This window comes from Felis catus, chromosome B2 (genome assembly GCF_018350175.1).
Source record: "Felis catus isolate Fca126 chromosome B2, F.catus_Fca126_mat1.0, whole genome shotgun sequence".
Taxonomy (NCBI): Eukaryota; Metazoa; Chordata; class Mammalia; order Carnivora; family Felidae; genus Felis; species Felis catus.
Genome location: NC_058372.1, coordinates 58,466,160 through 58,483,575, shown reverse-complemented (window position 1 = coordinate 58,483,575; position 17,416 = coordinate 58,466,160). Strand labels below are relative to the sequence as shown.

Below are 17,416 nucleotides of genomic sequence, written 5' to 3'. Positions count from 1 at the left end.
AAAGTGGTTGAGCCATTTTGCATTCTCACCAGCAATCAGTGAGAGTTCCTGTTGTCTCCAGTCCCTAGTATCATTAGGTATTATCAGGGTTTTGGATTTTAGTCATTCCAGTAGGTATGCAGTGATATCTCATTGTTGTCTTACTTGGAATTCCCAGGAATATATGGTGCTAAGCATCACTACATATGTATATTTCTCATTTATATTTTCTTTGATAAAGTATATATTTAAATATTTTCTCTATTTTGAAATTGTTGAGTTTTAAGAGTTCTCTGTATATTCTAGAAACAAGTCCTTTTTCAGATATATATTCTACAATTATTTTCTCTTAGTAAGTGCTTTATCTTTTGATAATTTTAACCATGTCTTTTTCAGAGCAGAGTTTTTAGTTTTAATGAAGTTGTAGGAGCTGAGGGCCCACCACACCAAGATGGGCCACAGAGGCATGAAGGTTATTCTGAGCTGAAGGCAAGTGAGAGCCTGTGGACTCAAGAGAAACTTTTGCCCCTCCCTCAACTACAAAGAAGAATTTCAATGGGGTATCTTTCCCAGAAAAAGGGTTGTTAGCAGAGATAAATTTTATCTGAGTGACTCATCTGTTTGGGAGGACAGGCATCTAATTACCACACATCTTCCTATCACCCTGTGAAGTGCATTCCTTTCCTCTAAAGTCCCAGACACCTACATCCTTTTCCTTAGTTCAGAATGACATATAAACCTCATTTTGCCTGTCTTTGGATTTCTATGCCTGTGTGGATTCCCCATACACACACTATTAAATTTTATTTTCTCCTGTTAATATGTCTTATATGAATTTGATCCTTAGTCTAGCTAGAAGAACCCTTAAAGTGGAGAGGAATTATTGCTCATTGACAAAGTCCAACTTGTCATTTTTTTTTCTTTTATAAATTGTGCTTGTGGTGTTGCATCTAAATTCCCAAACCCAAGATTATGATTTTCTCCTATGTTATCTCTTAGAAGTTGTACAATTTTGCATTTTATTATTTTTTTAAATTTTTTTTTCAACGTTTATTTATTTTTGGGACAGAGAGAGACAGAGCATGAACGGGGGAGGGGCAGAGAGAGAGGGAGACATAGAATCTGAAACAGGCTCCAGGCTCTGAGCCATCAGCCCAGAGCCCGACGCGGGGCTCAAACTCACGGACCGCGAGATCGTGACCTGGCTGAAGTCGGACGCTTAACCGACTGCACCACCCAGGAGCCCCCAATTTTGCTTTTTATATTTAAGTCTATGATCCATTTTGAATTCTGTGTTTTAGCCCTGTGTTCTTGAGCAATTTGGGGACTCAACAAGAATAGTGCTTATTTTTCAGTCTTGTTGAAATAGCATGTATATGGACCCAAATACAGTGTTTTGAACATAGGAGGAATTCACAAATATTAATTTCCTCTGTTTCATATTCCTATTTCTAATTTTACTCCTCAGCATTTCCAAAAGCTCTATTTTCCTTAGAACTTTTCAACCAGATTTAGGGATCTATAGAACCCTCTATTAAGATTTACACTATCCCTTGTCAGCAGACCATAGTTTATCTTCAGACATTATTTGCCTAGATTATTGTTATGTATGCTGGAATTAAAGTTCAGTCTTAGTTGCTAATGCTAGTATATTAACATATCAAAATGTCAAAATTTATCAAGATTTATTTTGGCAGATATTGAAAATGAGTATTTTTTTAAAGATACCAAAGAAAGAATGTCTATGACTTTATATATCTTGAGATATTTATCAAAAAGCAAATTCAAAATAATGCAAGGAACTATGAAGAAGAGGTTAAAAGAACATATATAATGACATTACAAAAAAACAGAACTGTATGTTATTTAAAGATACATACGTAGGGGTGCCTGAGTGGCTCAGTCAGTTAAGTATCTGACTCTTAATATTGGCTCAGGATATGATCTCATGGTACGTGAGACCTAGCTCTGCATCACACTGCACTGTCAGTGCAGAGTCTGCTGGGATTCTCTCTCTACCTCTCTCTCTGTCCCCCGCCTCCTCGCATGTGCACGTTCTTTTTCTCTGTCTCTCAAAATAAATAAATAAACTTAAAAAAAGATACATACATAGATAACATTGTGAAGAAGTATTTGGAAATGATAAATCTCATTTAGAGGCAGTGGTTCTTTTTGAAGGAACAATGGAAAAAATATGTTTGGACAGGGATTCATAAAGAGCTTCAAATAACTTGGGAATACCTTATTTCTTAATAATAGTGGGATATAACTGGCTTATAAAATTATTAAAGTAAAAAAAAAGACTAATTTAATCAATATTATACCTTGTAGCACCTGAACTATAGACCAAAATAATTAAATAAAACTTAAGATTGTGGACTTATTTTAGATATTGAAATGTCAATAGAGGCACCAGATGTAAATAATCTCCATTATGGATCTATTGTGGATCTATAGATTTTTTTTTCTTTTGGTCTATACATGGCATTGATTTTAAAGTCCTACTTTCATTCCTTCAGATAAACTAACCCCATTTTGTATTTCAATCAGTGATCTTTAAAAAAAATGAAGAATTTAAGCTAGTTGCTGAAATTTTTGCTATATTCATTAAACTATTAAAATAGGTTTTTTTAATGTTTATTTTTGAGAGCGCAGAGAGTGAGAAGGGGCGGGGCAGAGAAAATAGAGACACAGAATCCAAAGCAGGCTCCAGGCTCTGAGCTGTTAGCATAGACCCAACATGCAGCTCAACCTCACAGACCATGAGATCATGATCTGAGCTGAAGTCGGACACTTAGCCGACTGAGCCACACAGGTGTCCCAAATATTAAAATAGTTTTAATGAGTTTTCCTTGACCTAATGATCCAACACATGCAAAAAAATGCAACATGTTACTATGAATTAAAATTAATGAAAAATATCAAGTGTTTGTAAATATTATTTTTACCAGAATTATATGATTCTTAGATATATATTAGAGAAAAAGAGTTTCAACTGTAAGTATGAGAAAATATGATTCAAAGTGGTTTCACTGATAACAAAATCACAAGCTCATTTATCTAAAAGTCCAGAGATAAGGTGATCCACATGAGTAGGAAATCACCCTATTTCTCTGAGATTAACTTGTCTGAGCCATATTATGCATGCTGAATGTATTGTTGGGGAGTAAAAATTTACTCTGCCCTTCAAGGTGCTAGCTGAACTAAGAATCAAATTGGCATGAGGCAGATTAACTGGAGAAAATCAAGTTTAGTTTTCTACATATGGAGAATCAACACAGACATGGAATTTCCAAAGACAGTCGTGCATCCAGACACTTATATGAGCTAAGGAGAGGGATAGGATCTGGAGACACAAAGGGGAGAAAGACTATTACCAGGAAGGCCAAAGAGATGTTTGGAAAACAAAGATTGCCCTATTATGCAGGTGACTTTCTTCGGTAAAGAGGAAATTCTGTTAATAGCTTTTTACCTGGTACTGGCAGTCAGTTGAGAAGGAGGTAAAGAGCTTTTCTTGAATCTACTGGGTTTTGATTGTATCTTAACCAAGGTCACCCATCTTGGGACAACGTGTCCTTGGCTCCTACAGTGTCAATAAAAGTATTCCTTCATGGTGGCAAAGTGACAGGTATTAGCCATCCTAGTTTCACATATATACCTCATGGCATCAGATGAAAGAGAGAGAGCATAATTTCTCGAGGCTCCCTCATTAGAGGGAGAAAACATATTTCTCACAAGACCTTAGCAAACATCATGCCTCTTATGCATTGTGTCAAATAACCCATGCTAAATCAATGTTAATTAGTTTATACCTGAGTTCCTAAACAAGTTACTTCAGAAGTTGACTAAACTTGGCTGCACATTAGAACCACTTAAAAAATGCGAAGACCTGCATTGCACCCAGAGAGATTTTGATTTATTCAGCTTTTGATGCAATCTGAACTTTAGGATTTTCAAAAACTAGTGTGTAATTCTAACGTGTAGTCAAAGTTGAAATTCACTGTCTTAAAGCAAGCATATTCACCCTTGACATGAGGTTTGGGCATAGAATCAACTTCCCATTTATCATGCGAAATACGAAGGAAGGAGTAGATACCTGAATAGAATCAATTACATGAAGAAATAGGCAAGAGAGAATGGGTGTCATACATAACTGATAATCTCCACACTACTTTCCCAGCTCTATATTACAGTATCTATAATATGAAATTAAAAATAAAAAGCCTTTGGCATAGGAAAATCAGTTATATATTTATAGAGTTTAGGAGGAAACAGATGAACATAAATTATGTTAAATCTGACTCAAAAATGAATAGATTTATGTATAAAAATAAGAAAACTAAGAAAAACAAGCAAACATTAAAAAATTCTAACATATATGTATTCCTTATTAATAAAAACTTTATAGGCATAATAAAAATGAAAAAAAAGCTAAATTTGTCATAAATGTTAGAGGATGTATTTAAATTAAAATGAATATAATTCTTGGTGTGGAACAGTTATCATCCTTAAAAACATTAACATATTGTCTGGTTTTAATGGTAGATGTTGCAACCTACTTTCAATGGAGACATTGAAGGATTTTATTAAACTGAAAATATGTGGGAAAGGGATAAACATTTTATTCCATTCATTGATAAAAATAGTACATTAATTAGTTGCTGAATAAATTACTAAGGACATGGGGTGCAGACAGATAAGATTTGATGGAGAGAGAACAGGAAATCCCTTAAAACAGAATAGGATGGGACCTTAATCTGATGGTCAATTGGACAACAACATAAATGCCTTGAGCAACTGGAGAATGGATCTGAGAGAGTCAACTGGTAGAGCTTCATATCTTAGAATTTTACATACCTCACAATTGCATCATCTAGTAGCACTGGAATTAATATATTAACAAATATTCTGAAGTATAACACTAGATGTAATATAGACATAAATAAAGTGGTGTTTATATACTCAAAACTTTTGAATTTCAAACATTTCCTTTAGAAAATCTCAAAGAAAAAATTAAACTCAACAATGTACTACTCAAATTAGAATATATTTTCATATTTGGAGCAAAACGAATACATGCATATTGATTGATAGCTTATACATGTCTGCACTCAAAACAAAACACTAAAAGATCATTTATTTTTATTTACTCACAATCAAGCCCTGGAAAGCAATATATTCTTTCAGCAACTTGATATGTTCAATTTTCCAGATTTCAATCCCACATGTGTCAAATTTGGACTATTATTTTCACTGTACAACTTTTCTACTATGATTAGTCAACTTGACTTGGCATTTACTCACTGCTAAAGGCATCCCAAAAGGAAATGAAATCATTAGTGTCACTACAAAATATTTAGAGAAGACAATCTCTGCATCACTAAATAAGTCAGATATTTTACTGTTGAGCATATGTGAAGAAATAATAAACTTTCTTTCAATAAATGCTTCAAATTCTTCATATGACAAAAATGTATGTTTGTGGTACCTCTAATGACATGGTAGTCTGAAAACTCTTACTAAGATGTCAAATTCATCATAACTATCTAAGTTGACACTTCCTACATCCTTTCTAAGTGAACAATGCCAAATTAAGAAGGAAGATAGCATCAGCCCTGGTGACAAGAGAGTAGCATCGTGCACTTGCCAGAAATATTAGGGATGTTAGCAACATATAGTGTGATAGGATCAGAGTAAAAAAAAACAACAAATAAATAAAATTGCAGAGCTGTGTTCTAACAATCTTTCCAGCATAATGGTGAGGAATCTGGAGAAGGGCTAGTCTTATCTTCTATTTTAGAAATGTGAAGGCTAGAGGCAAGCATCTCTTCTACCATTATAGGCCAACTGAATTCAGAAGTTGCTCTTCTGGGGGGGCTTCAGGATTTGTAGAAAGCCTATTGCAGCAGAAACCAGGCAGGGCAAAGAGGCTTCTCTCTGGTACAGCAGCACTCTTCTACCCAAGGAGAAAGGAAGTACCAGCAAGGAAAGTGGACACATCCACATCAACACTTTGGCAACAATGCCAAGCTAAGCAGAAAGTTAATTGATGGATGATGACTTCTGGTGCTGTCACCCAATAACAGAGATGTCCTGCAAAGAAAAAGTGAAATGTGTCTTAATCAGATTTCCAAAGAATGATGTTAAAAGGATTGAGCAGCTACCAGGTTGACAATGAGGGGATCCAAAGGGAATGCATTCACCTTTATGGGCAAATACTACACACAGATCTCTATATGTAGAACGTAAAATAGAACACATAAAAGAAAAAGCATGGGTTAGCAGCCCATGCAATAGAATGAAAGTAGGCTTCATAATTTAGATAAAAAGCAAGCCACTGAAAATAGAAGTTGTTTTATTCTAAGAATATCACATGATCTAAGTGAAAAAGTTATTGGTATAGAATTATATTAAGGAAAAAAATTTTCATCTCCTACTCAACACATTGTTCGATATGTTATATTTAATAATAATAGTCTTAAAGAGTTGATTTCAGGTTCATATAAAGAGTTCATGTATTTCAGGTACTTCTCAATATTTTATGAGTAGTGGCTAATATAGTCCCTACCTGAGAATTATACTTTATTGTTCCAGTTTTTAGAGAATGGATTCTCTGAGGTATAACCTATCCAAGTTTACACAGCTGCTATATAACGTTTGACTCCAGAACACATGACCCTCTGATAACATGTTTTTACTCCGTATGCTTTACTGTCTCTTATAAGCTTCTAAAATTTTTCTATAATTCCAGAAGCATATACATTCAAACATTATGTCACATATAATAGGAATTAACATTTTACATTAGAATTTAAGTGGTATTTATTTAATGACAATTTAAAAGGATATCTTTATAGCTCATTACTTGCAAAAGTATATCATTTTATTTAATTATTCCAGATAATATAACCAGTACCCTCTTAATGTCATTTATATTATTCTGATTTTTTGCTATTATAAACAATGAAACAAAAAAGAACATAAAACATATTTTTGTGCCCATGCATGTGTATATTTCTAGAAGTAGAGTGAAAGCATTTGGCACTCACTCATAGTGAATGCATCACAGGTTGCATCCTGTGAATCCTCAGGAATCAAACTCTGAGATGGAAATTTATGTTGGAAGTTTATTGTGGAGTACCCTTGATGTATGTGCAATGTTTTTATATATCATTTACATCATGATAAAGTTTTTTTTTAAATAGAATACTTGGGGGCATAATAAAGATGCATAATTGGACAGAAGCAGAGGATGAATTGCAATGGAAAGACATCAGAGGCTCCCAAATTCCACCAGGAACTCCAGAACAGGGATGGCCCAATAGAGTTGTCCCATATGGAGGCATGGGGGTTTAGTCTTTTGCTCTAACCATAGGGGTCTGTGTAATAATTCATCTACTGGGGTTTGCCATCACTAATACCACTAATAACTCTAATACTACAGAGCCTGTTGAGGTTCCTAGTGCAAAAGACAAATCTACTTGCATTTTGGCCTGAACCATTTACCAAGTCTTCTCCTGGTCTGGGACTCATGTAAAGTGTCCAGCCATCTATATCCTTACGTGAGTAGGTTGGAACAATGTTTCTGCCATTAGAACCAAAGAGGCCTTCCAAGTGTTGTGCTTCCCTTTTGGTGGTGTGTAGTATAAGATGCACTAATTTGTATTTAGTGTGTGAGGTAGAAGATGAAATAATCTGTCTTTATATTTGAAGATATATCTCAGGATGCTCTATAACATTGGATCTCTAACAACTTCATTTTTGTGATGGGAGCTTGAGTCTTCATAAATTTTATCAGTCACTGCCTGGACCATGTGTATCTTCACAAAGTTTTCATCGTATTTACCATTTATTGCTCTTCCAGTTTGATTAACATAATAATGAATAATGTCATAAATATTGTGGATCAGTGTGACAGTCTGAAGAATGTCTGGACAGTCCAGTTACCTTCAGATTATAATACAGTGGGAGAGATAATGTAGCCTTAAGACATTAGATGTATACTGTTTTCTGTTCCAAATGATATACACTGTTTCTGAGCCTCCTGCCTGATAGGAAGAGAAAAGAAAAGACTTCTGCATTCTTGGCCACATACTGTGTATCTGAGGCAGTGTTACTCTGCTTTTCAAATGTGCCATCTAGGACAATGGAAGCAAATAAAGTACTACTTGGTTGAGCTTGACTTGTCTGTTGTCATCTTCAAAGTGATATGTATTTTTTGGAGGGGCCAATCTGGTGAATGGAGTGGAGAAATAATAGTGGATCTGCTTTTTGCCTCAATGGTGGCACCGTTTATGCTTTTCCCATAGGGTGATATCTTGTTTTTTAAATCATGTTACTGGCTGGAGGGTGGGAGTTTAGTGGGGAGACAGGTTTAATGGCTTCCAATTAGCATTCATTATGATTATAATTTCCAGACAAAGAAATGGTGTGGAAGTTCTACCAACTTAAAAGTCCATTCCAGGTATATATATTCAGGGTCTGGAAAACAGACCTGTGAAACTAGCTGTGAGCTACACCTGGGCCAGGTGCATTTATTACCTTGCTTCCATATTCCTCCATTCTAAAACTAGGGCAATGAAGCTTCTGAAACCTAGATTTCAATGTCACGTTGAACTCAAGTCCAGTATCCTTGAAATGTTTGCCATTCTTTCTCCTAAATGTAGTTACAAAAGTAAATGGCCATAGATCCTGCTGGTGGAATCATTACTATATCTTGTAGTGATATGGTGTGTTTTCTCCAGGGCACCTGGCCTCTCTTTCAATCAAGTGGGTTTGAGGTCTGAAAACTGGGCAAAGGATCATCATTTTTAACTGGAGAGGCTACCCTCAGCCTCCTAATTATCCAGTCTTGATTTATTTTGATTACATAAATTGGAGAATATCCTTATCTACTCATCTATCCTGCCCCTACAGACAATGTGTTTTATTAAATGTCTCCATGGTTCTCTGAGGATCAGGGCCCCCCTGACTACCCCTCTAGCCTTGGTGATCATTATGATTGTGCCCTACTTGTTCTGAAGATTATGTGTCACCACCTGGTTCTTTTAAATTCTCCAATCCTATCATCTCTATTTCTTACAGGAGCTAATTTTGGTAATAGTATCTCCTATAATCAGTTCTATCATTCAAGGGACGAGTGACACTAAGATTCTCAGTGAAGCTGATGCTCCTCTGAAAAGCATATGTGTTAACCACTTTAATAAAAAGAGTGGTCTCCACATCCTCCAGTAGAATGAGATCTGTTTTGTGCCCTTACATAGAATACTTAGTTTAGCATGCTTATTTTTCTGAACTTTTGATTTATTTTTCCACTGTTTAATAATTCTGGAATCTCTTCCATAGTTAATATGGACCACCAAGTTACGAAAGTTTCTCAGGATTGACTAGCCAAGTGCCAAGAAGAAGCCAGTCAAGAAATAGGATCATACATATAAATACCTTCCACATAGCTCCTATGAGACAGATGACCCTTGAATGAGATTTCTCTGCTTCTTCCCTTGTCCCTTTTCCTCTTTTCTCATCTCTGTTTTCCTTATTTATTTCTATAATCTAATACTTCCTTTAAAAAGAAATAAAAGGCAGTTTGGAATATTATCTAGATCATTTTAAAGGGGATAATGTTAAATTTTAATGAAAAAATAAGCCCATAGTAATTTTTATGTCTCTAAATACTTATTAGCTTTCCTCTTAAGTATTTTTATTTCACATATTTTTGACATTAGTTAACCAAAATTGTGCTATAGTTCATAAACAATTGTATGTATTATATGCATACAGCCTAGAACTAAGAAGGTACAATTAGTAATTAGTATAAATTCCTGATACATATATATGTCACACACACACAGTTTCTAACAGTTATAGCATTTATTATACTGCTAGTCCCAACAACAAACCAAAGATTTATTTCATTTCCTATTTGCTTATAATACATTTTCAGAATGTATGAAAGTACTTAGGCTTTTGCTTGCTCAGTTGATTTTCTTTTGCAACTTAAAGTCTGATGTTTATTAAATTTGGACTTTAAAATGTTTCTCCCTGTAAAACTTCTGACATACTGCACATTTATGAGTTATTTTTCAAAATGTTCATAAATTTAAGTTCCATATCTCAGTACTTTCGTTCCTTTAAATAACACTCTGGCCTCTTATTTTGTATTCTAAATGTCTGTCTCCTACTCAAATTGTACTTAAAAGAAAAAATATGTATGTAGAGATTTTATACATTCTCAAACTGTATTTAAAATGCTATATATATATATATATATATATATATATATGTATATGTATGTATTTTTAAATGCAGTTTGAACACTGTTTGAACACACTGTATATACTTTATAATCTACATTCTCATTCACATGCATGCATATACTTAGATAAACACTTAAAGAATAAAAACTGTAAATTTATCTGAATATTTAGAAAATTATATGTAAAAGCAGACTTACATTGACTTGTCCAAAGGACCCATTTTGGGAAAAACCAAGAGCCAGAAGAAATACTTACTTGCTCAGGAAAACTGACACACCATCAATTTGTTTTCTTTACACACACGCACACACACACAAACATACACACACCCTGTCAAAACACAAAAATGAAATATAGTGTATAAGAATTTAAGGATATTAAATTCATGGGGCGCCTGGGTGGCTCAGTCAGTTGAGTATCCAACTTCAGCTCAGGTCATGATGTCTCGGTGCATGGGTTTGAGCCCTGCATCAGGCTCTGTGCTGACAACTCAGAACCTGGAGCCTGCTTCAGATTCTGCGTCTCCCTCTATCTCTGCCCCTCCCCCACTCATGCTGTCTCACTCGTGCGTGCTCTCTCTCTCTCTCAAAAATAAACATTAAAAAAACTTAAAAAGATATTAAATTCATGTATTTTATATATAAACTGAGGTTTTGATTGAAGTTGAGTCATGTAATTATTCATGTTCCTCATATTTATAGCATTAAGCCATATCCCTATATCAATAGGTAAACCCAAAGGATGGTATATTCAGCCTTTCTTTGTAAGCGTTTTATTTCACCTTATTTAGATTGTCATTAAAAAAAATCTACTTTCTTTTTTTTTAATTTAACTTTGAAGATTATTTTCTTATGTTTATTGTAGCTTTAAAAACCCTAGTAAAATCTGACCATCTGTCTCAGTGATCAAATATCACATTCTTACAGTTTCCATATTATGATCATTATGGCAAAAATGTTCATGTGCTTTTGCTGTCCAATATTTAGTTGGATCTATGTTCTAGTCCCAGATTTAAATGTGTAAATTTTGGGTTTTCTCCCAAATGCAACACGCATTTCACCAGATTCTTTAGGTTTTAAATGTAAATTTACTAGAGGTTTGACCCAATGCATTTTGTGTTTCTGCTTGGCTGGAACATCAACTTCTTGCTATGAAATGAGGAATCCTTTGAATCTTGAAAAAGCCTAGAATTATTTTTGGAGATGCTGATCAACAACTTGAATTCCACAACTGTGAAAAAGCCTGTTGATCAACTGTCTTTTCACACAGCACAGGAGATTAAATCATGTAGAATATTGGAAATGTACAGATAATTTAAATAGAATTATTCCAAGGAAATATCCAAATAGTTCATTTACATCAAAATGTACCTTGCTTAAAATTAAGTATAGAAAATAATTTTTTCAGTATATATAAATTATTTATATATTCTGTCTATAAATAGATTAATAGTATGTATCCCAAATTATGAAGAGTGGATCTCTGTCTCTTTCCCTCCCTCCACCTACCCTCTCTTCACCCTTAAAAAAACATAAAAGACTTGTTTTCACAGTCAAGTGCTTGTAGGTAATCTGACTAGTATGATCCTTTCTTACTTATTCTGTGCCATATAAATATTTTATAAAATATAGGTCCAATAGAAAACATTTAAGATTATATCACATAATATAGAGGTGCTATTCTATATTTTTAATAAATTAGCTTTATATTTTTGTTAAAAGTGGTCAATGTTAAAATTATTTGATACTAACTTATTCCTGATAATGCTTGTTAGAATGGCCCTTGAATTTTTATCACAACCTTTAACTTTTCCAGAGTACCATATTTGAATATCTTACTACATATAGGACAGCGTCTTAAATCATGCAGTTAATTTAAGTAACTATATATTAAACATCTCATCTTCTGCCATCCTCTGTATTATTTCCTATTTCACCTAAAGGTAATCACCATTACCTTTCTAAAATAATATAAATAAGCTAAAATCAACCAAGAACCCCCCATTACTCCCTCTGCTTCATTAACTTACACTAATCATTGTCCAAATTTTCTCAAACCTACATCAGAAATGTACTTTAAATATGGTATAACTAATTAACGTCTTGGCTTAGATCCTCATAATCTCTTATCAACAATAAAACAATAGCTTCCTAAATGATATTCATGCTACCAAGCTCTCCCCATGTATCCATCTTCTACTCTATAGCAATCTGATTGTGTCACTACTATACTTAAAAACAAAAAGAAAGTGTTAAATATCTTCAAGGGTAGAATGTAAAATAACTTAGTTTCACTGTCGTTGCTGTTGTTCAGTCTTGCCTTGCTATAACTTTTTAGGCCGTTCTAATTGTTCATTCCACCCATATACAATCTTCTTATGTTTTACATCTTTACACTTGCTCTTCAGAATAGTTTTTGAACCCGTTTTCTTGTTTTTTATTGTTACTAATAAAATAGTTTATTTGACACAAATTTTACCAGTCTAAGTGAGCTAAATGGTTTTCCACATTTTATTACAAGAGGATTGCAGTGGCTAAAAGTATAGTAGTGAATATCTTAGAGTTCATTATTAATGTAGTTTTGTTAAGGTATACCTGATGAGATAACTACATATGAACAACAGGTGAATGGATAAAACAATAAAATACAAAGTGAATGACTTAGCTGATAGCCTGTATTTTTTAAATTTCTTCCTTTTTATGTGCCCTCAACGTTTTAAGACATTAACAAAGATAACAATTCTATTTTATTACTTATAGTATTACTATTTCTTTTTCACCTGCTAGTTTCAATTGGGATTTTATTTTGCATCAAAATAATGGCCACAACAAAGAATAAGTGGATTAATTCATATAAGAAGACTCTTTTAAGTTATGTATACTGTTAGATTTGTATTTATAAGTTTACAGCCAGAAAAGCTGGTATACTTATACAAAACAAACACACATAAATACATAATACATAAATATTGCCAAATATTATTTAATCATTGGATATCAATATTTCTGATAAGGTGAGCATATAGAATGGTTAATATTTAGAAATGGGAATCTACTAAGATTATTTAAGCTAATGATATTTTTCATGAATATTCCTTTGTCCTGTTTTATAACAATGACATCTACTTTATTTTCTATTCTTAGCTTTGGTAGATTAAATCAACATTTAAGAATTGAAATGTTGTTCTTACTTAGAAGGAATTCAGTGTATTTTATGCCAGTGAATTTTTGGTTATCTCACTGAGGAAGACAGCAAATTAGAACATATTAATCTACTTTTAAGTATACACTAAATTAGTTTTTGAGTATTTATTACTAGAAATCATATCCTCAAAAAGTCATAGAGTACGTGTTTTTGCTTGTTTGGTTTTTCAATCCATAAAAATCCTGCTTCTAGCTGTGAGTTTGGAGAATCCTGCCATTTCATACTGAATCCAGAAATTATTTCATAGTACAAGCTAAAAACCAGACTGAAGCTCTCACATAAAACATGTTTTTCCATTCATCAGACTAGTTTCTCTGATATGTATAAAAGCAGATTCAAATATATAAATGTATAGGTCTGTTAGTTGTAAATAGTGGCTTTGTTCTTTAGAACTTTATTTTCTGCAAATATCCATTCATCTCCAGAGGCCTCACCTTGGCATCATCAGTCCTGTTGACATATGGCCAGATGCTTTCCTGAGGATTTGATCCTTGTAAGGACACCACATGAAATTTTGAGCCACCTGTTATGTGAGAAGATAAAACAAACAGTCAGCACATATGTTAAATATTCAAACATTATTGGTTACTCACAGGGAACTCTTTTAGTCAAGTTGAAATTATGTACTCATGAAGGAATACAAGAAGAAGAAAAAGATAAATATTTATGCAACAGCACTTTAGAAGTAAAGCTACTTTAAATAAATTCACTGAAGCTACTGTATTGGGATTTGATTGTACTTAATTTTAATATTATTACACAACATCTTGGATATTCTTATAATGGATTTGAAACCTGCAAGAAAGAAAAAAAGAAAAGAGGGAACCTTGAAGGAAGAGGTCTGGGCCTCAGATCTCAAGTTGCCAACCAGGTGATTTTGGAAAAGTCACTTTTATCCTTTGCACTTCTGACTGTCTCATCTATAAAGTGAGAATAAAAAAATACATTTTTCTACCTATTTTAAAGCTTTATTGGAGATATCCAATTGAATACTATATTTGGCCATTTTAAAATAAGATGTGGTTGACAAATAAGTGAAAAGTACCACTAGAAATTGAAGCACTTCTCATTGTTGAGATGCATATTTTATTTAAGCATAAATAGGATAACAGATATATATATATATATATATATATATATATATATATATACAGATATATATATATATATATATATATATATATATATATATATATATATATTTTATTCTGTGACAGCACCTAGAGGCCACCATAGGTGGGTAGGCAATATTGATGTCAGGCATCATGTATGCTTTTCACTCATTATATTATTTAATCTTTATAATAATTCTTGGAGATTACCAATTTCAATAAACTCTCTGATCTTCAATTTCCCAAGTGAAAGAATTCAGATAACTCTGTATGATTCCAACTGAAGACCATATATCCATCAATATTTATAATATTTTCAACATATGTTATGTACATGAGAATATAGAGATTCAGAATCACAATGAGGAGCCAGAAGTTTAATTAATGGAGGCTAGTCATGGAAATGTTTATAATATAAGGTTGTATATGGGATACATTTTTCAAAGGTATGACAGACAAATTTTAGAGCAAGATGAAATCATATGCAGGATTAGAAAATAACTGAGAGTATAGTGTTTTTTGGAAAACATTCATTTTTCTTAATAGTATAATCAAAAATGAAGACAATAGCACTTTAGACACTTTTGTTAAATCAAAGGGTACCATGTAAATCATTGTACTGGAACAATAGGCCTAAGCCAGGCCTATCTAGGCAAACCAGGATGTATAGTCAAGAAAATAATGTCATTTCCTTTTAGAAGAGAAAGTAAAACATCCACATTTTTTACTCATTCTAAGGAAATAGCATATTCATAGATATATTTTTACATTTCAGAGTTACAGATTGTTTCAGTTGTGGTTTGCCTTGTAAACATACCTTACAAATAAATACTCAATTTGCATTGTAGCAGTAACTTTCTGCACACTACCAACTTAAAAAACAGCTGTAAATTCCACTTTTTTTTTAGTTTGTATTCAATCTTATTAAACTAGTAAACATATTATTAGTCAATTATGCCTAAAGCTATCTTTCCCCCTATTCATTTTAGTATTTATTTCAATGAGTATTATATCTATTTAGAATTCATTTTCAATTCATTTCAAATGGTACAAGCCAATCATTCAACTATTTCCTCTCACTATATTGGTATATTCTGTATTTATTAACATAGTGCAAATGAGATAACTTATTCTTTCTTTTCTTCCTTCTCCCCTTCCCCTTCCTTGTTTCCTTGTCCTCTTTTTTTCCCCTATTCTATCTCTCTTTTTTAGCAAGATGTTGTTTATCATGAAGCAAGTTAAATATTTCAGGAATATAATATTCTTTTCAAGTTATTTTAAATATTTAATATATCAGTAAAAAATGTTTTTCTGAAAATAATTCTTCTAATATCCTCTATGCCTTGTCTCATGATTTGTCACTTGCCAAATAACACATTTACTTTAGATTTACAGCTCTACCTTGCCCATAGACTGACATGAGTGCTCTTGCTCTCTGAACATGCACACAGTTTTTGATTGACTTCCACTCAACCTGTTGGTGGACAATCTTCCCATTCATTCCATATTGGCAGGTTTCAGTATTACTCCATTCATTTCCTGTCCATTTCCCTTGTTTGAATAATACATTACATGGACAAACATTTTTTTCTGCTCTGCTAGAATCCTCCTCCTCATAGGAAAAGAATTAGACTAGTTTGATGGAAGATGTTTGGTTAAATTGCTATTTGAACTCAAAAGTTTCTGAGAGAATGACAGATGCCAGATGGTTGAGGGTTAGACCGAGCTAGAGTCTGTAAGGTACAGATAAGATCCAAATGCTTCACTTTTTAGTGATTTGCTTTCTCTTCAATTTTCCCACATTATTCAAATATTAGTAGGAAAGATGTTCTTAAAAGCATGCAAAAATGAAATGAAAAACTTGCTTAGCATAAAGGAACACCTTGTTATAAATACTCTGGTGATTATAAGAGTCACATGTTGCTAAAGACATTGCATAAATATCATCTCAGGCTTATAAACAGTGAACATTATTTTGCATAAAAGAAATAATTGAGGAAATTTTGTCAATTGGTAAACTCAATAGTTGCCAAAATTGAAATTGGTAGCGCTGTTGTTCTCTGATCTGTGTCAGTGGCCTACCACGTTAGAAAATGCTTCTTAAATCTTATCTTTGCCATTGCAGTCAGTTTTGCCGTATTATACATTGAATTGTCTCAGGAAATTAGGTAAACGATGTTTCTAAACTATGCTTATTAATCTTGTTATAAATAAAAATACTACAAATTAGTTCAATGTAGTAATACATTCAAAATTCAAAGAATACATTTGAAACAGCACTGTTCATACTTGTTAAAATTTTATTTCAGCTGTGAGTGTACACCTGGATGGACTGGACAAAACTGTAGTGAAGAAATAAATGAATGTGACTCTGACCCATGCATGAATGGAGCTCTTTGTCATGAGTCTTCCATTCCTGGGCACTTTGTATGCCTGTGCCCACCCTTTTATACTGGAAAATTTTGCCATCAACACTATAGCCCCTGTGATCCACTCAGTGACCCTTGCAGAAACAACTCAACGTGCTTGACTTTGGTTGATGGAAATCATTATTGTGTGTGTAGAGAAGGTAAGAGCCTATATTTGTTTTAATGTTATATTTCACTTTTTTGTCTGTTTGGTTTATTTTGTATTTATGGTATTATGACTCCCTAAAAATGGGTGAGAGAAAACTTACATATATACATTGGATATGGGGGAGTATTTGACTCCAAATATAGGTATATAAACAGACCACAGAAATAATCTAAAAAGTTAACCTAAGTAGCATGATGTTGGGGGGCCAGGGGGAGTGGGTGAGGGAAAGGCAAAACTTCATAGATTTGGGCTCTTTTTTTTTTGTTTTTTAAGAAATCTTCTCCTATT

General features: G+C 33.2%; 1 protein-coding gene across 3 annotated transcripts in view; it reads left to right on the top strand.

Annotated features, from left to right (window-relative positions):
• Positions 1-17,416, top strand: part of LOC101082908 (protein eyes shut homolog) — a 906,892-nt gene that overhangs the window by 772,428 nt on the left and 117,048 nt on the right. For all 3 annotated transcript variants that reach the window (XM_045057713.1, XM_045057712.1, XM_045057714.1), the window contains exon 17: positions 16,861-17,120. In XM_045057713.1, the coding sequence (XP_044913648.1) occupies positions 16,861-17,120 (260 nt within the window). The remainder of the gene's footprint in view (positions 1-16,860; positions 17,121-17,416) is intronic.